Raw genomic sequence first — 23,738 nt, 5'->3', positions numbered from 1 at the left:
AAATACATTTTTCAGAGATTACATAATTTTTTGTACTTAGATTTTATTAAAATACTTGATAACTATCTATAGGTATGTTTCTAACATTTCCATTTGTCTATATTTTTATGATGGCTATTATATATAATTATGAATAGCTAAAATCTCTTGAGCTAAAATTTTCTGGAAAACAAAGGCCTGATATTTATTTTTTTAATGTTTTATTTTTGAGAGAGAGTGCATGCGAGTGTGCACGTGAGTGGGGGAGGAGCAAAGAGAGAGGGAGAGAGAGAGAGAGATCCCAAGCAGGCTCTGTGCTGCCAGCACAGAGCCCAAAGCAGAGCTCAATCCCACGCCTGAGAGATCATGACCTGAGTCAACACTTAGCCAGCTGAGCCATCCAGGTGCCCCTGATATTTACTTTAAATTGATCTTTAATAACAGTATTAATATAGAATGCCCCATGCCATTAACTGAAGCAACTGCAGAATAAATAGCTGATTTTTTCCACTGCTTAATTATTCATATTCCTTTTTCTCCTCTAGCTGCTAATCTCTACTAAGTCTCCTGGCTTTTCTCCCTCATTTTCTTGCTATTCCTGTTCTTAGTGCTTAAGTGGCATGCCTGTTGTTTTCATTACAGTACTTTGCTAACCTTGAAGTAATCTGGTTTGTGATCCAACCAAAGTAAAACTTTTTTTTTTCTTTTTTAAGTAAGCTCTATGCCTTGGCAACGTGGGGCCTGAACTCATGACCCCGAGATCAAGAGTTGCATGCTCTATCAACTGAGCCAGCCAGGTGCCCCTAAGTAACGCATTTTTGACTCTGGATTGAGCCTGTCTTGTCGTGCTCCCATCTTCTGACATTCACCTTCAAAACCCAGATTTGTTTTGTTGCCAGTTACTTAAACCAAATCCCTATTCAAACATTATCGTTGTGTATTTTCTTGGAAAGGATTTAAGAAACCAATTATAGTAATATTTTTATCTTTTGGACTAAGAATTCAATTTCTGAAAAATCAACCTCACTGACTTTTTAAACTACTGATGGTGGAATGCTTTCCTATTAAAAATGCAGAGAAACTGGCTAATTTTGACCCCAAAAGTTCTGGTTTTTCTAGTACTATGACTGTCCGTCTTCAACAGAATAAAATTAAAAATGCAATCTATAAAGTTGCTGAAAATGTTTCAAAATGTAATGGTATGTACTAAGAATCTTAATTTTCTTATCTTGTTTTCTACTGGTGGATTTATATTTTCAACCATCACCTAATATTATTAGCCTTTTATCTAGAGTATAATTGCCTTATTTAATAGAATATATTGAGTGCCTCGTTAGTGCCAAGCACTGTCTTAGGACTTGGGTGTATAAGGGTAAGCAAAATATAGTCCCTGACCTCATAAAGCTTAGTCTAGTGAGAAAAGTGAAACAAAAAGGAATAGGAAAAAATTGATAGCTTTTTCCCAAAAAAACCTGCCCAAAATTTACTCATCATAGAAAATGTGATACAGCAAACAGCTAGTCTAGGAGTTACACTCTCTCTAAAGCTATTTCCCCTTCTATAAAGAGAAAGAGTGGCCTATCAGTAAATTTCAATATTCTTCTTACAACAGCAAGACCATTTTTAAAAAGCAACAATTTATAAAAATCCAATACATATAAAAGATGAAACAAAAACTGTTTTGATCAAAAGGGAAGTGTGTTTCCATTTTGTTCCCTCACCTGTTGCCAATCTGGCTCCAAAGCTGTTTCCAAAGAACCTTAGGGCTTGGCAGAAGACAATCTGAAATACCACTGGCAGGATGATTTCTACCTCTTGGTGCCAATATGCTAGGATTTTAACTGATCACTTTGAAGATAAGATTTTTCAAATGGAAAGCTCAAAGCAAATTTCACTATTGCCCCAAATGAAAAAACAAAAAATAACACAAAAGTTAAAGTAAAAACGAAGGTGGATGGGAGAAATGTGGAACCAACTCTTTTTTTTACCTCCAGAGTAGGGGAAATCCCAAAAACAAAAATATGTAAGATATGCATAGCAAGGAGTCAAACCTTCTATCTAACACATAGAGATGGGCATTTACCAAGTTAATGCGCTATGGCTCATTCTCTGTATCACTATCAACTTTCTCACGCACAGTCACTGCACTACTGTTATTGGATGTCTGCCTTTTCTTGAATCCAAAAACAAATGATTTAGAGGGCAAAACTAACTGGTATTTACTCTCATCTTTCCGCCCTTTGTCTGAGGTACTATAACTAAAGAAAAGTACAGGTTATAGAAAAGGAGGCAGATGTTTTTTTTAATTGAAGTATAGGTGACATGTAATGCTATATCACTTTCAGGTGAATCAACTCTATACATTACACAGTGCTCACCACAATAAGTGTAGTTATCATCTGTCACCAACATTATCACAATATTGTTGACTATACTCCCCATACCATACTTTTCATCCCCATGACTTTATTTATTTTATAACCAGAAGTCTGTATTTCTCCCATCCAAGTACTAACCAGGCCCTACCCTGCTTAGCTTCCAAGATCAGACGAGATCGGGCGCGTTCAGGGTGGTATGGCCGTAGACTGGAAGTCTGTATTTCTTAGTCCCCTTTACCTATATCACTCCTTCCCCCATGCCATCTCCTCCCTGGCAACCCCCAGTTTGTTCTCTGTATTTATGAGTCTGTTTCCAGTTTTTTCGTTTGTTTGTTCATTTGTTTTGGTTTTTAGATTCCATATATATGTGAAATTATATGGTATTTGCCTTTGTCTGACTTCTTTCACTTCACATGATACCCTCTTGGTCCATTCATATTGTCGTGAGTGGCAAGATCGCTTTTTTTTTTTTTAAATAGTGGAGTAATATTCCATAATTAGTATATACACCACATCTTCTTTATCCATTCATCTACTGATGGGCACTTTACGCTGCTTCCATATCTTGGCTATTGTAAAGCTGCAATAAACTTTTCAAATTAGTGTTTTCATTCTCTTTGGGTAAATACCCCATAGTGGAATTACTGTATTGTATGGTATTTCTATTTTTAATTTTTTGAGGATCCTCCATACTGTTTTCCATAGCAGCTACACCAATTTACATTCCCACCAACACTGCACAAGGGTTCCCTTTTTTCCACATCCTCACCAACACTTGTTATTTCTTGTCTTTTTGATGCTAGCCATTCTGACAGGTGTGAGATGATATCTAATTGTGGTTTTAATTTGCATTTCCCTAATGACAAGTGATGTTCAGCATCTTTTCATGTGTCTGTTGGCCATCCATTTGTCTTCTTTGGAAAAATGTGTATTCAGGTCCTTAGAGGAGTTATTTTTAAATAACATTAACCTCTGATACAGAATTAATGATAAAGAAATCAGGTACTGATAGTAAACTGTGTTTATCTCTCCAGGTAAGCAAGTTTTAATTTGCGATTAGAACAAAGATGGCTCCTTTCCCAATTCCTGATGTTTATTACAATTAAAGCAGTTGTAGGAAAAACTATAGAAAACACGTTTAAAACTTTAACCTCAGAGATCCCTTATGTTGGGCACCAAATGCAGAAATCAAACCAATTAGCCAAAGAATCTTGATTCAGGATTTTTAAATAATTAATTATATATACCAATTCAGTTAAAAGACACATTAGAAATGACTTTTAAGCTTGTGTTTGAAAGAAAGCAAAAATTTTAACTTTCCAAATTTAAAAGTTGAAGTTTTTTATTCACTTTTTAAAATTAGTTAGATGTATTTTAGGACTAAATCAAGCATTTTGTTGCACTTTGGTCCATCCTTACATGTATCATTAAAAGAGTAACAAAGAGCTAACTTTATGCAAAACACTTTGGTCACTATCTTTGATGATTTATCTGCAGAATCTTCACAACAACCCTGAGGTAGGCACTATTTATAGAGAAGCATACTGAGGGGAATTAAAGTATGTGCCTGGGCCACAATGGATCTGAATCCAAGCCTGACTCCAGGAGCCAACCACTTTTACCACTGTATGCTACATAGAGCTCCTAAGTACTTTCATGTTTGGTACTATGCAGGGTAGGGAAGGGAAGCAGGCATTACAATAGGATAAGAAAAATTTGGAACCTAAACACAGCATTAGAACATCTAATTAAACATGTATTCCTTTTAGCTCTGAAACTATATAAGAGATATAGTAGGAAAATAACTGTCAGCTTTTTGTTCTTGACTGGAACAAGGGATGGATAAGAAAGATGGAAAGATCAAAGATAACTGTCAAGTCAAGCCTGGATAATTTGAAGAATGACCATGAATACAGTAAAAATGTCAGGAAGAAGAACTGATTGAAGGACTAAAGAAGTTAATATTTACAGAGTACCTATTATGTGACAAGAACTGCACTGAGCAGCTTAACATACGTAACTCCTTATTTAAGCCTCCTATAAATTCCATAAACATTATTAAAGTCCGTATGACAAAAGACGATACTGAGGCTCTAAGATGTTAAAGAACCTGCCCAAGACCAGACTGCTAATAAGTAACACAACCAGGATACAAATCCTGATCTGACCAAATCCAAAATGTGCACATTAATCTATAGGTCTATTATATTATCAGCAAAAGCAAAAAATTTAAACAGAAAAAGCAAAATCTAGGAAATATTTTCTGCAATCATATATGGGCATATTTAGTGATTAGCTAATACAAACACTCTGCCCTTGAAAGAGAAAAGTATTTCCAGAGAATCACTTACCTGGCCAGAGTTGAAGTAAATAATGAAGAACTTCAATATGTTTTTTGAAATCCAAAGCACTTGCAAGTTCTTCTGAATCAGTAAAGACTCTGTTGTTATGGTTAGTGTCTTGCTTCTGACTTAGTAACACCGGTCCGAAGCACACAGCCAGGTTCTGGCACGTCATCTTATTCACTTCGTGATAAGAAGCCACCAATTTCAAATGATCCAGCAACATCTTTAGGGTTGCCTAAATTAAGTTAAATTATATTTCACTTAGTAAAGTCATACACAGGAGCAAATTTAAGGACACAATTTACAGCAGAAAATATAAACACACATTCTGTTGCTTTTCAAAAGATTGTTTCAAAGCTTGGACCCTTAGGTTCCAATGACATAATTTGATCGATTAGATGGTTAAAATGTATAGTCTTTATAAAGGCTCATGAATGCATTCCAAATTTCAACTGGTGTCCCTAGGAAAATATACATCAACGTTTTCTTCTCTTCCCTCCTCTAAAATGACAATAGCAAAGGCTGTGATGGAAAAGGGATTAGGTAAGAGTGTTTATCTTTAAGAACAGATAAATCCTCTAGTCATAATCAGGGGACTGCCAACCTTAAACTTAGGAAGCTAACAATTTCAAACGAGGCCAGGGTCTATCATGATACAGAATAGGAAAAAGGCCAATGTGCTTAACTAACAAATACTTTAAGTAGACAAACCATGGAAAAAAGAATAGAATAGCTAGAGATGAAAAAAAAAAGTTTTTTTGTTGAAAAAGAATACTTTTTTTTAAAGTATTTTTATTTATTTAAGTAATCTCCACACCCAACATAGGGCTTGAACTCACGATCCTGAGGATCAAGGATCCAACTGAGCCAGCCAGGTGCCCCCAAAAAAGAATATTTTTTAAAACTTGAAGAAACTAGTAAGGGGTGGAAGGTTATTTAGGTCTAAGCAATTATGGAAAGAAATATGATGTTTTTGAAGTACTGGCATGTGATCAATCATTTAACAAATAAAATGAGTGTATAATTTCTTCTTCATAATTGTATTAAAGAAATGAATGCCAAGTAAAACTGTAATTTTAAAAATTATTAAAAAAGAAAAAATCAAAATGACTTATTTTTAGAGCCAAAAGTAAAAAATGGATTCAGTGATCAGAAGATCATTAGTAACCTTGGCAAAAATAAGTCCAGAAAGATAGGGTAGGGAGCCAGATTACAATGTGTTGAGTAGTCAAGGGTGGTGAAGAAATAAGGACAGCCGAAATAAATATTCTTCTAATGTTCGGCTGAGAAAGAAAGGAATAAAGAAAGAAGAAAAGTTAGAGGAGACTGTAATTGATATTTTGAAATCAAAACAAATCAAATATATGAATCATAAAAGCAATGTCAATAATAAATATCCATTCTTCATCTCCACTCACTATACATTTGCTAACACAAGTGGGATTCTACATGTTTTTTTTTTAATTTTTTTTTTTTAACGTTTATTTATTTTTGAGACAGAGAGAGACAGAGCATGAGCAGGGGAGGGTCAGAGAGAGAGGGAGACACAGAATCGGAAGCAGGCTCCAGGCTCTGAGCTGTCAGCACAGAGCCCGACGCGGGGCTCGAACTCACAGACCGTGAGATCATGACCTGAGCCGAAGTCGGACGCTTAACCGACCAAGCCACCCAGGCGCCCCTATATGTTGACATCTTAAGGCTACTTTCAGCATACCATGCTGTGACCAACACACACACACACACACACACACACACACACACACACACACACACACCTGGCTAAATATCTTAGATTTAATCTCAATAGCAAACCAAGAAATACAATTTAAAGTAAAATATTTTTTTGTCTACTAAATAAAGATGAGCCAAAAAGTGCAATTGTTGTGTCCCTTTTGAAAAGTAATATGAAAACATATTAAGAGCCTTTGAGGGGCACCTGGGTGGCTCAGTCGGTTGAGCGTCCGACTTCGGCTCAGGTCATGATCTCGCGATCTGTGAGTTTGAGCCCTGTGTCGGGCTCTGTGCTGACAGCTCGGAGCCTGGGGCCTGTTTCAGATTCTGTGTCTCCCTCTCTCTCTGACCCTCCCCTGTTCACACTCTGTCTCTCTCTGTCTCAAAAATAAATAAATATTTAAAAAATTAAAAAAAAAAAAGAGCCTTTGAATGTTCACATCATTTAAATCAACAATTCCATTATTTCTACTCCAAATAAGTAATTCTAACTGAAAAGAAATCTCTGCACAAAAATATATACAAATAGACTCAAAACCTAAATACTATACAAGAGAATAGTGATTAATTATGTCAAATCCACTCAATGGAATATTATGAAGCCTTTTTAGAAAGGATGATAATAGCAAGAGCTTTAGGACCAGAAAGACCTATAAATTCAGGTGACAGACTACAGCACTCATAAAAGCTATATAACTGGAGCAGGTGATTTAAATTTCCACTCATTTCCTCACTAAGTCAAATGATACCTGGCAATCAAATTTTACCTGGCAACGAAGAAGGAATATGTCTACCCCTTCATTCCACCCTTCTAATTCTGCTTACTTCTTTGTAGTTGTTCCCTTCTTCTCACCCACAGGAGTATACTTACTAATCTAACTGGACCGAGCACAGGGAAGGGGACAGTAAAGGTGAATGAAGTTTTGGGGCTTAATATTTTCACACATTCACTCTTGCCCTTTCTACCCTCACGTAATAAGAAATATAGGCAAAGTTGACCTCATCTGGACAAGCTCAGCTCTCTCATTTTCTCTTTTGTTCTAAGGAACAACAGTTAAAGTTAGGTTGAGGCTGGTTCTGCAGACCCAGCTACCCTCTTATCTCCTCTGGTCCTGAGGATACTGGTCCCAAGATTTAGACTGTGAGGAGGTAAATGGGAAGACGCAAGAAGGAAAGCGATGGTGGTGGTGAGGGTTACTTAAGTCTTAAGGCTAAGCCACGTACACTGAAACAGTTACCATTTTTTTCAAATACTAAAAGGAAATACATTAACTACATATAGTTAATTAACTAACACGTTAATTATTGTTGCCTTTGGTTATTGATAATTGCAATTTTCCATTTTCTTTACTATATCTTCTCAATTTTTCTATAATAAGCATATATTATTTTAATAATAAGGTAGCCATACTCTTTAAAAATGTATAGGAAGTACCTGTGCCTAGACTAAAATTATATACAGAAAAGATAAAATTGTCATCTATATTTATGCTGTTTAAGGAGCCTTTAGTAAAGGCAGAGCTTAAACTCCTAAGTGCCACAAATGTGAAATACCTGAAAAACTATTTGTAGCTCTGGAGCTAAGTATATATTCATTAGCTGGCTTTCAGGGAAAAAGGTATACCACTGATGCTCACCCTCTCAACATCAGGCAGACAATCAAGCAGGTCAACAGTATACTTAGAGTCACTTGGGTCATTCTCACATCCACTTGATGACATTTTCAAAGGATTTTTTGCCATTGCATCTATTACAGCCTCATAAAGCTGCTTTGTTATCAGAGGAGAAGGAAGTTCTCTTAGATAGTCCTTAAGAACACCTTTAGAAAACAAAGACAGATAGCAATTGGTCTTCAAAATAAAATAAACTGTGGTAAATTATTTTTAACTGAAGTATTGTTAACCTTTAATATTCTGAAAATAACAAAAGCAACAACAAAAAACTATTATGCTAGTGAATATTTTGTATTCTTATAAATTGCCTTGGTAATTGACTTCTTGTTTTGCAACCATGTTAAAAATGCACACACATAATTTCCAATTATCATACATATTATTAGGTTTGTTACTCATAAAGTAAGCAATTCCCAGTACATATACTGTATTGATTCTGGCCCTCTATAAATGCATGTGAAACAAAAGCTGAGAAAGCAAGGCATACTAATATAATTGTAAATTATTCCAATTACATGGATTTTTAATTTCTAGACTCTTATTTGGTAAAGAATACCAATTGTCCATGTACAACATCATGTTTCATAATAGTGTGTTGTATATTTGCAAGTTGTTTTGTTTATTTACTGATGAGAAACAGGATTCTCCCTTACATTATTTTGTAGATTTTGGGGTTGTATCCAAAGAAGGTTGGATCAAAATACCTGTTTGCATAAACTGAAATCACATCTTCCTGCTATGCCATCAGATTTTTAAGAGTGGGGTTGGGAATTTTGATAAATTTGGAGTAACTTATTTTGGGAAAGAATAAATTTTAAATGTTTTCTATTTTCTTCTTCTAAATGAGGCATAACTGACATACAAGGATAAATCTTAAAAGTTCTCATCACAGAAAAAAACAAATTCTAACTATTCATGGTAATGGATTTGTAACTATGTATGGTTAAGTAGACTTTTTGTGTTGGTCATTTCATAATACATACAAATATTGAATCACTATGTTGTACACCTGAAACTAATATAATGTTATACATTAATTATACCTCAATAGGAAAAAAAGTGGTCAAAAGGCCTTGCAAATAAATGAGTTATATAAATATATTTCCCCTTTAATACTCTTATGTGTCTTAAACATATTTATGAGTGGTTGGATAATCTCAAATGCTACAGCGTTGTATGAGGGGGAAAATCATTCTTAATATCAAATAAATAAAACCAAAAGCCAAGAACAGAAATCATCACACTTGTCACTATAACAAGAGCGAGGGAAGTCAATTCCAAACACACCACAGCGGTCATGAACTAAGAGAGATCACCTATGGTACAGGAAACAGGAAAGTGTGATTTATGGTTGTGATTTATGGTTGTTACATATAAACAAGGTAGGTAAGAAACTGGCTAAAATCTACAATGTGATCACAAGGGAGAACAGGAGATTTTCGGACACCAAAAACCTAAAACTAAACAATATCGATTCAGAACATGCTCTCAGCTAAACTGAGAACTTAGACTGCTTTTTGTGGTTATCCCAAATGATTTTATGAATTTCATAATTTTTATATGCCTGACTGGTATCCATGAAATAACAAAAGTACAATTCTCATCCAAAGAAACACAAGTATTGTACTTACTGAAAGGCTGTAGCAAATTGATTATTTTCAAGAATAAAAATATATATACTCTTTCATTAATTAGATGGCGGTTTAGTAAAATGTTTACAGACTTGTAATGATTTATGGTTTTCCATGATGTTTTCTTAGGCCACATTCCACCAAATTACAGATTTCAAGAAATTGTAGTACTGCTTTATATGTTTTAGTGTAATAATGCTTTAGTGTAATAGCATCTTCATTTTAAAACCAGAATCAGGCTGAATATGGTTTTCACATTTATGTGAAGCTAGAATTTATGCTTTATGTAGTTTTAAGACACTGATATCCTAGTGTCCCATTACCTTTAATCAAAAGTAATTACATTCTTGTTGAAAAGTAAATTATGCATCAAATAAGGAAACTTCAGGTTGTAGTAAAAGGGAAAAACAGTACAGAAAAAAAAAACCTATCTTTTTGATAAGACTTTATGGAACAGAATTTGTATTTAATCAGAATGACTAAAGACCCTTTTTTGGTGATGAAAGCAAAAGAAGCAAGTGGAAGTGTTAGATCTCTTGGTTTTTTCATCTAAAGTATTTATATTGCAATCTCAACTAGGTATAGTGCATTAATATAAAATACTTTTGAAATATATCATCTTTTTTTTAAATGGAACCTATTCAAAAATCACATACTGCTAGATAGGATATTGAAATGATTGGTGTGCATTATTTTTTAAAATCTTCTTTTTTGGTCAGCATAAATTTCCTTTAATTTTCATTTCCAGTAGGACTTCATTTTGAGGTTTAATGTCTATGAAGCCAGTATAAAGTTTTACAATGTAGTAATTCTGGATTCCAAGTCATTTAAGATGAAAAATGAAATGTGAGAGGTGCCTGGGTGGTTCAGTTGGTTAAACACCTGACTTTGTTTGGCTCAGGTCATGATCTCACAGTTGGTGAGTTCAAGCCCTGTGTCAGACTCTGCGTTGTGTCAGGCTGATAGCACAGAGCCTGCTTGGGATTCTCTCTCTGTCCCTTCCCTGCTCTCTCTCTCTCAAAAATAAACATTAAAAAAAAAAAAGAAAAATGAAATGTGAAATTACTTAAGAAAACTAATTTTCTTCTGTAACATCTAAGTCCTCATCATCCTCTTCATCATCATCTTTTGCTTGTTGATCCTTTATTAGTTATCTGTCCTATTGCAGATACACACTTAGCTGACAGTGATCTTTGAAGAGTTGACTTTGGATCTGCTCTGACAATATCTAAACAGGATGAATAATCTGGTTGATATGGACAATTTTGAAAAACCTCTAAATCTTCATCAATGTTTTGTATAAATTGGTAGATAGCAGTGCAGACCTTTAAAACTTTGCCATGAAGTAACATTTCAATAGTGATAAATTCTAAAAATATAGTCTTTATGTCCTTTATTTTCTGCTTTTCAAAATTGTCAATAGTTTCCTCCAGATGACGAGTTGTTCAGGTAGCATCCATTGTGGCTCTCTGTAATTAAGTTTCTACATTACAAAACATTTTTTTAAAGATTAAAAGTCAGATGCTCAGTCAGTTGAGCATCCAACTTCGGCTCGGGTCATGATCTCACAGTTTGTGAGTTCAAGCCCCATATCGGGCTCGCTGCTATGAGCACAGAGCCCACTTCTGATCATCTGTCCCCCTCATTCTGCCCCTCCCCCACTTGCACTCTCTCAAAAATAAACAAACATTAAAAAGCAAACAAACAAAACAAACAAAAAAAGATCAGAAGTCAAAGGATACAATAATATGTATTCCTTCTGAGTTAACTGATTGGCTTCCCAAGTCATTGCTATTAATGTTGCTCTGAGATCCTCTCATTTCATTTTCACAATGGTTCCATAAGCTTTCAAAGGTTCAACTACTCTGGCTTCAAGTCTTTCAACCTCTGCTTGTTGATAATACTGAAGTTTGGCAAACTAATCAGAAACGTTTTTTAGGCCCTGCTTTCTTCCTTTCTTTCTTTGTCTCTCTCTCTCCTTCCTTCCTTCCTTCCCTCCCTCCCACCCTCCCTCCCTCCTTTATTTTTTCAGGCCCTGCTCTAAACCTGGGGTCTCTGTAGAGGCATACACGTTGATTTCATTCACCAGTAGGTCTGCTTTGTCTCACAGTCTGGCATTTTTCCACACATAAGCAGCAAAGATTTGGCACAGCTCTCCGAAATGTTTCTCCGCATTTGTGACAGCATCTTGCAGCTGTCTGGTTTGAGTATCCTAGTTTTCCAACCTATGCCTCAACACCCTGCCTTGTGCATGGCCGGGGACTCCGGGCTGGCATCCAATGACCTGGGCTCTGACATGACTGAGCGTGAACTACAGTGCAAGATGCCACCTCCTGGAGCCCCCACCACCATCTGATAATCTTTTCAATTTTGATAGTAATATGATTCATTAGTTTCTTATGGATCCTTCCATGTTTGTTTATGTAAATATAAATAATGTATTACTATTATTATCATTTGTTACATAATAGATAGCATATCATGTCCTGTTCTGTTTCTTGCTGTTTCATTTAACATCATATCCTTGAGATCTTTTCAGTATACAGAAAGCTTTCTCAATCAGTTTTATAGCCACATCACAGTATTTCAAAGCAGCTTGCACTGGGGCCAGAAAAACAGAAAAACAGCTGTTCTAACCAACAAAGAGCAATGGGGACCAGATCTAACTTCCTGCCTGTAACAACTGGGAACACCAGATAAAATATCTGAAAAAAAAAAATTAAAAAACTGTGTCCAACACATTAGACATCAAAGAAGGATAGTGATCCCTAAGGGATGGGAATCTAATGAGGTGTGCTCATAACTGCCTTATTGCCCGAAAACCTTTCCAAGTCACTGTGAGGGGGTGCAAACACAGGTAGCTAGTAGGTCCAGCTAAGTTGAGGAGAGGAAGCTAGAAGACTAAGGAAGTCAAAGCAGCTAGAGCTTGCAGGACAGAGTATTAGAGAGTAGATAGCTGCTCAAAAAAACAAAAACAAAAACAAAAACGAAAACAAAAAACAAACAAACAAAAAAACACCTCTGGAGATTCCCAAGAATCCCCCTGAGTCTCTGAGTACTGATCAGCATGTGCAGGTGAGGAAACTAACCAAGGGTGGAAAAGGAACCACCGAAAAAGATTAAAGGGAACAATTTCAGGAGCTTATACTAGCAGGCAATAAATAGCTCCTGTTCTGAGCAACCAAAGTGAAAAACTTCGTAACTTAACGATACTTGGCTATAGTACTGTTACAGCTTGAATTGTGTCTTCCACAAAAATATATTTGAGTCTTATCCCTCAGCACTTCAGAATGTGGCCGTGTTTGGAACAGGATCTTTACAGAGATAATCAAGTTAAAATGAAGTCAGTAGGGTAGGCCCTAATACATTCTGACTGGTGTTCTTATAAAAGGGGAATTTAGACACAGAGACAGACATACAAAAAGGCAAGAGGATGTGAAGAAGCAGGGGAGAACTGTGTGAAGCCAGAGAACTGGAGTGATGCATCTATAAATGAAGGAATGCCAAAGATCGCCAGCAAAAAAACAAAGGCTATGATGAAGCAAGGAAGAATTTCCCTACAGGTTTCAGAGGGAGCAAGATCCTGCTGACAACTTGATTTTGGACTTCCAGCCTCCAGAACCATGAGGCAATACATTTCTGTTGTTTTAATCACCTAGTTTGTGGCACTTAGCAGCCATAGGAAACTAATATGAATGCAAAGAAGGGTTTTGCTTCAGTAGTGAATCAAAGAAATATAAAAAGAGAAGACTTATTTAAAAGCTGCTCTCTTTCTGCTTATAAGCACACCTACAAAAAATCTAACGGTTCCCAAGTAACTTCATTGTATACTAGAACAAAGCCCAAGAGTGTCTATAAAATTAAAAAATATATATATCTAGCACCCAAAAAGGTAAAATTCACATCTGACATCCAATAAAAAATGACCATGTGTATAAAGAAGCAGGCAAATATGATCTATAATGAGAAGAAAAATTAATTGTGAACCAACCCAGAAATGACATAGCTGATAGAATTAGTAGACAAGGACATTGCAACAGTTATTATATGGTATTTCATATGTTTAAGAAGCTAGAAGAAAGACTGAACATGCCAAGTAGAGAGACAGAATGTTTGAAAAAAAGATCAAATTTCTAATAGTGAAAATTAAAATATCAGAGATTAAAAATACAATGAGTTAAATTAATATTAGCAGAGAAGATTAATGACTTGAAGACACAGCAATATAAATAACTAAAATTAAACAGAGAGATTAAAAAAAAAGACTGGAAAAATGAACAGAATATCGGTGAGCTGTAAAACAAATACCAGTGACCTAATACATGTGTAAGTCTTTAAAGGAAAACGGGAGGTAGAACATGGGTGAGTCAAAACCACAATCGTAATTGAAGATTTCAACATGCCTCTCTTAACAAGAAGAAAGAAAACACATAAAGACATGGAAGACTGGGACAACATTATTAATCAACTTGACTGCATTGGTAATTATAGCATATTACATCTCCAAACACCAGAACACACATTCTTCTCAAGGGTTCAAATGCAACATTTACCACACAGAAGAGCATATCCTTGACCTTAAAATAAGTTTAAATAAATACAAAAAGATTCAAGTCACATGAAGTATGTACTATGATTATAATGGAATTAAATGAGAAATTAATAATAAAAAAGTATCTGGAAAATTCTGTAAATATTTTGACACAAACTAACATACTTCTAAATAATCCATGAATCAAAGAAGAAAGAAAAAGGAAAATCAGAAAATGAGGGATGCCTGGGTGGCTCAGTTGGTTGGGTGTCTGACTTCGGTTCAGGTCATGATCTCACAGTTCGTGGGTTTGAGCCCTGTGTCAGGGAGCCTATTTAGGATTCTGTGTCTCCGTCTCTCTCTGCCCCTCCCGATCCCTCGCTCTCCCTCTCCCTCTCTCTCTCAAAAATAAATAAACATTAAAAAAATTTTTTTAAAGGGGCGCCTGGGTGGCTCAGTTGGTTGAGCATCCAACTTCAGCTCAGGTATGATCTCACCGCTGGTGAGTTCAAGCCCTACATCGGGCTCTGTGCTGACACTGACAGCTCAGAGCCTGAAGCCTGCCTCAGATTCTGTGTCTCCCTCTCTCTCTCTGCCCCTCCCCACTCACACTGTCTCTCTCTCTCTCTCAAAAAATAAACATTAAAAAAAAATTTTTTTAATTAAAAAGTATTTGAACTGAGTGAAAATGAAAACAAAACACATCGGAATTTGTGGGATGAGGTTTAGAATTTAGAAAGAAAACTATAGCACTAAGTGTTTACATTAGAAAAGAAGGAAGGTCCCAAATAAATGATTTCAGTTTCCCTTAAGAAAATAGAAAAAAGGGAGGAAGTTATACTCAAAGTCAGCAGAAGAAAAGAAAATATAAAGATCACAGTAGAAATTAATGAAATAGATAATAGAAAGCAATAGACAAAATAAAATCAAAATTTGTTTCTTTGAAAAGATCAACAAAATTGACAAACCTTCAACTAAGATGACCAAGGAAAAAAGAAGACTCACATTACTAAAATCAGTAATGAAAGAGGGCATCACTACCAACCTTATAGAAATAATAAGGATTATAAGTGAATATTATGAATAACTATATGGCAATAAATTAGGTAACTCAGATGAAAGCTAGAACTCATAGAAAGAGGTAAACTATTGAAAGTGACTTAAGAAGAAATAGAAAATCTGAATATATTTATAGTTAAACAATTTCTTAAGTTTATTTATTTTGAGAGAGAGAGAGAGAAAGAGAGAAAGCATGAGCAGGGTGGGGGCAGAGAGAGCGGGGAGACAGAGAATCTCAAGCAGGCTCTGTGCTGTCAGTGCAGAGCCCAATGCAAGGCTGGAACTCATGAACCATGAGACCATCATGATCTGAGCCTGAATCAAGAGTCAAATGCTTAACCAACTAAGCCACCCAGGTGCCCCTGAGGAGATTTATAATAAGACACTGAATTAGTAATTTTTGAAACTTTGCACAAAAGAAAGCCCGGCCCCAGATAGTTTAAGTGATAGTTGAATACTACCAAATACTGAAAGAAGAACTAATAATAATTTTTCACAAACTCTTACCAAAAATAGAAAACACTTCCCAACTCATTCTACAAGACCAGTATTATGCTGACACCAAAACCAGACAAAGACATCACAAGAAAACTATAGACCAATATCGTGTAGGACACAAAACTCTTCAACAAAATACTAGCAACTAAATCCAGCAACATGTTAAAAAGGAAAAAAAAAAAAGAATATACATCAGGACTAAGTGGGATTTATCTCAGGAATGCAAAGGTTGGCTTAACATCTGAAAATCAATTCATGTAATATACTATATCAATAGAATAAAGGACAAAACCACACGATCATTTCAACAGAGTCATAAAAGTCATTGAGCAAAATTCAACACACTGTCATGATAAAAACACCCAAAAAACTTGGAATAGAAGGGAACTTCCTCAACTTGCTAAAGGGGATCTATGAAAAACTCAGTTAATATCGTAAGTAATGGTCAAAAGCTGAATGTTTTTCTCCTAAAATCAAGAACAAGATAAGGATGTTCAGCTCTTGCCACTGCTGTTCAACATTACATTGGAGGTTCTAGCCAGGGTTAATTAAGCAAGAAAAAGAAATAAGAAGAATCCACCTTGGAAAGAGAGAAGTAAAAATATCTCTATTTGCAGGTAACATAATCTTGCATATAGAAAATCCTAAGGAATCCACTAAAAAAACAGAATAATTGAGTTTAGCAAAGTACAAGATCAATATGCAAAAATCAACTGTATTGTGTTTTAATTTTTATTTTAGAGAGAGAACATGGGGAGAAGGGCAGAGGGAGAGAGAGAGAAAATCTTAAGCAGTCTCCATGCTCAGTGCAAAGCCCAGCGTGGGAGCTCGATCTCACAATGGTGAGATCAAGACCTAAGCAGAAATCAAGAGTCAGATGCTTAACCAACTGAGCTACCCAGGTGCCCCTCAACTGTATTTCTATGCACTAAAAATGAACAGTCCAAAAAAAAAAAAAAAAAGATAATTCTATTTACAACAGCATCAAAATAATTAAATACTTAGGAATAAATTTAACAAAAGAAATACAAAACATGTGCTCTGAAAACTAAAAATCATTTATGAAAAAAATTTAAAAACTTAAATAAATGGACAGCTATCCCATGTTCATAGATCACAACACCTAATACTGTTAAAATGAAAATACTCTCCAAACTGACTATAGATTCAACATAAAACCTATCAAAATCCTACGTAGCTTTTTCACAGAAATTTACAAGCTGATCCTAAAATTAGTATGAAAAAGCCAAAATAGCCCAAAAAAATCTTAAAAAAAAAAAGAACATCGGTAGCCTAACACCTCCAAATTTCAAATTTTACTATAAAATTTCATTAATCAAAACAATGTGGTACTGATATAAGGATAGACATACAGATCTATGAAACAGAACTGAGAGTCCAGAAATAAACCCTCATATTTATGGTCAATAAATTCTTGATAAGGTGTAAAGACAATCCAATGGAAAGAAAGTAGTCTTTTAATAGATTTTTGGATGGGTCATTTGCATGTTAAAATCACTTAGGACAAAGACAGGACTTTCGTCTGAAATATAACCATTGGTAAGATATCCAAATTGTTCACTGGAAGTGCCTGGGTGGCTCAGTCAGTCAGTTGAGTATCTAACTCTTGATTTTGGCTTGGGTCATGATCCCAAAGTCATAGTCTAGAGCCCTGCATCTGGCTCTGCCTTAAATGTGGAGCCTGCTTGGGATTCTCTCTCCCTCTCCCTCCCTCTCTCTCTCTCCTCTCTCCCTCGCCTTTTCTCTCTCTTTCCCTCTCCCTCTCTCCCCTGCTCATTCTCTCTAAAATTAAAAAAAAAACTTTAAAAAAGTATTCACTGAATAAATGGGAATGTCCAAGAGTTCTGCAGATAATCTTAAATAGGAAAGACAGAGGCAGTGTAGGTATGCACCATGAAACTTTAGAGAGCTTTATTCTCAGAAGAGCATAAGTTTCTGTTCAACAGTGAAAAGATAACAATCTGGAAATAGTGCTGGGAAACCAAGAGTATATTGACCAGACTTCTTCCTGACATATAAGAAGAAACAGAATATGTATAAAGAGCTTGACATATCCTAACAATCAATACATGCTAGATGTACAGTGATGATAACAATAAAGCATTTTATACACCGTAGACATGTAGTAATTGTTTATTCCCATTCCTTAACTTATATAATGTGACTTTTTTTTACTACCATCATTAGTTTTACAATCTAAACCTATCTACAACGAATAGCAACATGTGGTGTAAAGAGGACAACTGAGTTACAGTTAGAAAGTGAAAACCCAATTTTCTGTAGCTGCCAAATAAAGACAGCTACTAACCCTCTAGGGCATGATTTAAAAAAATAAAAATAAAAAAAATTCCACGTGTGTTCCTTGACAAAAAGCAAGACTTGTTAGTTCTAACGAAACTTAATATGCCCTGGTAGTTTGAGACTCACCCTATAATGCAATTAAATTAAATTAAAACCTAAAAGATCTCCAGAAAAGATAATGTTATAGTTTAGTAAAACACATATTTAAAATACCATTATCCTTTGTATAATACACTAAGCAACCATTAATATAAATGAAATTTTAAATTAACACAAGTTCAAGATTACTTACTTCACTAATTTGAGGGCAAATAAGGGAGAATTATTACTAACAAACACTAAGCACTTAAAGTCTGTTCAATGCACATTATGTTCAACAAAGTAAAAGTTATCGCTCTTTTTCTGTATGTAGACATTAGAAAATTCTATATATAGAATAATTAAGTTCATTAGAAAAATAAAAAGATTTTATAAAATGATATAGAGAGGAGGTATTTTTACTATATGGTGACATATACTATGTAACTACCTATCAATCTAGAAGTTAGCTATATGACCTTATCCCAAAAAGTTAGTGATATGAGTATCTTAAGCCATACTGCCATGTTAACATCTTTTTTTTTTTTTTGAGAGAGAGAGTAGGAGAGCAAGCAAGCATGAGTGGGGGAGGGGCAGAGAGCGAGGAAACAGAGAATCCCAAGCAGGCTCCGTGCTGTCAGTGCAGAACCTGATGGGAGGCTCGAACTCACAAACAAGATCATGACTTGAGCTAAAGTCAAGAGTCAGACACTTAACCAACTGAGCCAGCCAGGCGCCCCCAACCTTAACATTTTCGAATACTTTGGGGACATAAAAACCATAAGATAACAAGTTTGTGGTGACAGTCTTTAATGCTACAGAAACTATGTAAGGGAGACTTGGGGAAAATTTACATGGAAAAATTTATTTAGTGCAACATAGTACATCTTTTACCATGTACTTGAAGAAAATGCAGGCAATTATAGGTAAATAAAGAAGGGGTTCTTGGCTAACATCTAAGTTGCTCTGTAATAGTTAGATACTATGAAACCATATGCCTCTCACCTTCATTCAGGCACAAGGACCAACACAGGAAAATTCTACTCATCCCCATGATAAAATAGGTATCATCACACTAAAAAAAAAAAAAAAAAAAAAAAAAAAAAAGGCATTCTGATAACTAAAACTACTTCTATTTCTCAGAGACTGGTCTGTAGTACCTATATTTTATTAATTCTCAATTTGCAAAATTCACTCTGTTCCTCTACCTAGAACTCTAGCCCTAGATCTTCCAATGGTTAACTCTGTATTATATAGACTTTAGCTCAAAAGGCACTTCTCATATCAATTTTCTTCTCTGATCACTCCAACCATGGGAGTCACCAAGTTGACTACTACCTCCAATCAGTATCATTCCCATTGCCCTACTTATCATTCATAAATTACTATATCTTACTATTCATTGATTACTGATTCTCTTCCTTTACAAGAATACATATATGAGGCCTGAGATACTGTTCATCTTGTTCGCTTGTCCTGGTGCCTAGAAGAATGCCTGACATATAGTAAATGACATCAATAAATATTTAGTAAGTAAACCAATTAACTTCTAGATAGGGAAGGATAAGTGATTAAGTGGACTCTCTATACTGCCTCAGTATATGTTGATTGTTAAATCTATTACTATTCCTCAGTGTTTTGCATTCCTTAGTATTTATACAATTTAGGTGTCTATGTTCAATGCAGGTAAAGAAAAACAAAAATAATTTGAAAGTTAATGTGCCAGAGATGAGAGAACATATAATACGCATGGTGGGGGAAATGCATATTTAATATACATAAATGAAGAAAATTATTAATGGTTTAAAGATAATTTTGGGGTTATTACTGATCAAGTATTCTTCTGAGCAAAATAAAAGAATTAAAGATAATTTGGGGGTTATTGCTGATAAAGTTTTCTTTTGAGGCAAAATAAAAGAAGAATTTAAAAAGAATTAATATTAGAAAAGTCATGGTCAAATCAATGTCTAAGTATTGAACTTAGTGATTGTGTAGCCCTGCAATATGATGTCTATTTTATAAAAGGCAGATACATTCAAATTGGATTTTCCTTCTTAGGAGGAAGGAAAGATTATTATTCTTTTCTAATAATCACTAAATAATAAATATTTTTACTTTTCTAATTTCTTGTTCCTTTGATAAATAAGAGCTATAAACAAATATGAATAGATTTCATACCTTAAATTTTGTACCCCATGAAAAATATAGTTGTCTAGAGCACTTCATTATGTGTTTTAGACAAACCGACTACTAAGAACACATTAAACTGTGAGTAAAGTACGGGCTGGGTGCTGACAGCTCAGAGCCTGGATCCTGCTTCGGATTCTGTGTGTGTCTCTCTCTCTGCCCCTCCCCCACTCATGTCTCTCTCTGTCTCAAAAATAAAATAAACATTAAACTGTGAGTAAACTCTATCATTCTTCATTAATATCTCATTTTTTTAGAACTACTGAATTGTTAATTATATTTCAAGTTTACTTAGAAATTTGAGTTCACATGGAACAAACACATGAGGCAACATTATTACTGGCAAATTCTACAAATCAACAATATCCTTTATACTGAGACATGATGAGACCTTGCATATAATTCATTGTAATCTCAATGATATTTGTCAGACAACTTTTACATCATTTCATTGTTTTGTTTTGTTTTTTTTTATCAAGAAAGAAAATAGCTCTAGGTTCTTTTGAAAAACAGCTTTCCTGAAATGAAAGAGTATAAAGAATAGAGCAAAAAAATACCCAATTCATAAACTATGGAGACGCTCAATTTTAGAAACGAATGATACAAATCTAACATTCACTGACCTATTGTTCATATCATCTCCACATGCTGCAAATTTCTAACTAAGGACCTTGTCTTATAGCAAATAATCAAATCAAGCCACGTCATGTTATCTTTTTAATTCATACATATTTGCACAATTTTTTTTAAGATAATGCCTCAACAAGATTAAATATTTCATTTAGTTATAGAGTGTAATTTCCTGGGAACTGCTATTTATAAAATCTCTCTTTAATGGATTCTTTACTAATTTTGTTAATTACATATTATTAAGGGAAAAATTCTACTTTCTTTTTTGTAGACATAATTCATTTTTTGTAGAAAGAATAAGCTTTCTTCCTTTACAAAAATAAAAGTAACCATTATCTCTGGTTTGCTAAAATTCAGAAGAAAGAAAAAGTTCCTTGATTTATTGTCTGTTAGAATTAAAATGGTTAGCATCAAAGTTTTGATTATCTAAGAGTATATATTAAATACATGAAAATATAGTCATTCAGAATTCAGAGATTGGGAATCTCAACTATTTGAAAAGCCTCAATCCTAAAAGTAAGCTTTAAAGGATTCCAACCAACAAAAACCTCTTTAATATGTGCAGGTTGAACCTTCCTCAAATTCTCTCTGAGGCAATTAATTGCATGTAAAATGACAAATCAAATTAGATAAATAATATTACAGCATGAAAAAAAATGGCAGTTAACAGCAGAGGGAAGACAAAGAACTATCAAAATAAAAAGAAGATCTGAAGATACATACCAAACCATCTATAGGTGAAAGGATAGGATACTGAAGATACACTTCAAAATAATCCATGTCTAGGGGAGAATCAAATGAGGGGTATAAAAGAGACAGGTTTGGTCATGTGTTGATTATGGAAGCCAGGTAATAGATAAAGAGGGTTTGTCACAGTATTCTCTCTACTTTTATATATGCTTGACAACTTTGCTAATAAAATACAACAACAAAAACAAACACGGAATTATAAGTCAAGAGTCCCTGAAGATATCGATTAGTGATAAACAATCTCATAATGGCCAAATTCAAAGGCCTTATTTCTGTTCCCATCTTATATGATCTCTCCATCAAATGACACTGCCTCATACCTTTCCTTAAACTATTGTCTTTCGTTTCTCAAACTTTCTGACTCCTATCCTCTCAATCTCTTCAGCTGGATCTTCTTTGTCTTCGTGCCTCCAAAGTTTGGAGATCCTCAAAGATCTTGTCTCTTCAAACTTTATCGACAATCACAAAGTGTTAATTACAATTATATGCTAATGACCCTCACATTGCCATTTCCCACCTCCACGTCTCAGGAGTACTAGAAGTATATTTCCAATGCTATATATTGGAATATACTCACCACTTGGTAAATTTTACTATATTCTCTCCTTAGCTGTAGATGAGCACTTTTTACTTTGCCTGATATATCCATGTAGATCACCTACTAGTACCTCAAATTCAGTATAGAAGTTTGAAACAAAACCCAGTTCATAGTTTTTTGTGTTTTTTTTTTCTTTCTTTTTTTTTTTTTTTTCACATTTCTCCACCAAAAGCAGTAGCTCTCCTCTCAGCTTCTTAGTTTCTGCAAATGGTACCAAATCAACAAGGCGTCAAAGTCATGCTTGTCTGGGCCCTCTCTTTCTTCATATCCTTTCAGTTCTATTCTTTCCTATTGTTACTGCTACAAGACTCCTTCAGCTCTTATCACCTCTTTGCTGGTACTACTGCTACCAGCAAAGCTAATTGGTCTTCTGTCCTCTGGTTTCTTTTAATTACAATCCGTCACATAGAGTTGCCAGATTAATATTCCTGAAGACTATCTCTCTAAAGATTTCACTCCCCTGCTGAAAAATCTTTGATGGGGGGGCGCCTGGGTGGCTCAGTCAGTTGAGGGTCCAACTTCAGCTCAGGTCATGGTCTTGCAGTTCGTGAGTTCGGGCCCCACGCTAACAGCTCCGAGCCTGGAGCCTGCTTCAGATTCTGTATCTCTCTCTCTCTCTCCCCCTCCCCTGCTAATGCTCTGCCTCTCTCTGTCTCTCAAAAATAAATAAAAAAATCTTTGATGGGTCCCCTCTGCCTAGTAAATAAATCTGAATTCTCTATCCAAATGGTCAATGCCCTTTACATGACCTGGCGACAATCAAACTGAACTCTGATGGTGTTTTATTTATCCTTCTATGAAGAAAATGTACCTTTTTCTTTCTGCTACCTAGTAATAGCTAATTTAACATAGGTCGTATTTCCCCCCAATATTTATTGGTTGTTTGAGGGCAAGGACCATATCTTGGTACTACCTCCCCACAGAAAATAATACAATGTTTGTGAAGGAAGGAAAATAAGACTTCAGAATAAAACCCAATTAAATTTAGGCTACAAAACAGTATTTTAAGTCCTTTTCCTACAGATGTTGTCTTTCCAGAATGTGTACAGAGAATAAAAACTATTTATTACCTGTTATTACATTTATATCTGGGTACTGGTTTTCACACAGACCAACAGCTTTGCTATCTCTCTCAAAAGCCTCTCGAAGTTCTTTCTTGACTGCTGCCGAACCACATAATCGGTACAGGCCTACTACCTAGAAATAAAATTATGGCCACATTATGATAAATTTGATAAGGAGAAGATATAACGGCACAAAATATTTAAGTCACATGAACTTGGTAATCAAATATGTTCTGATGACATTTAATTAAAAATACCTCAAACAGCTTTTGAAATCTCACCAT

The 23,738-nt window shown here is 34.9% G+C and overlaps 1 protein-coding gene across 1 annotated transcript in view; it reads right to left on the bottom strand.

The window, feature by feature from the left end:
* The window catches only part of SYDE2 (synapse defective Rho GTPase homolog 2), a 52,405-nt gene that overhangs the window by 4,812 nt on the left and 23,855 nt on the right, over positions 1 to 23,738 (bottom strand). Inside the window, exons 4-6 of the mRNA XM_049618470.1 lie at positions 23,461 to 23,587; positions 8,071 to 8,252; positions 4,709 to 4,937 (exon numbers count right to left, since the gene is read on the bottom strand). Of these exons, the coding sequence (XP_049474427.1) occupies positions 4,709 to 4,937; positions 8,071 to 8,252; positions 23,461 to 23,587 (538 nt within the window). The remainder of the gene's footprint in view (positions 1 to 4,708; positions 4,938 to 8,070; positions 8,253 to 23,460; positions 23,588 to 23,738) is intronic.

The sequence above is a fragment of the Panthera uncia genome (assembly GCF_023721935.1).
Source record: "Panthera uncia isolate 11264 chromosome C1 unlocalized genomic scaffold, Puncia_PCG_1.0 HiC_scaffold_4, whole genome shotgun sequence".
NCBI classification, from domain to species: domain Eukaryota; kingdom Metazoa; phylum Chordata; class Mammalia; order Carnivora; family Felidae; genus Panthera; species Panthera uncia.
The sequence above is the reverse complement of the archived record's forward strand: the minus strand, read 5'-3'. Positions and strand labels throughout refer to the sequence as shown.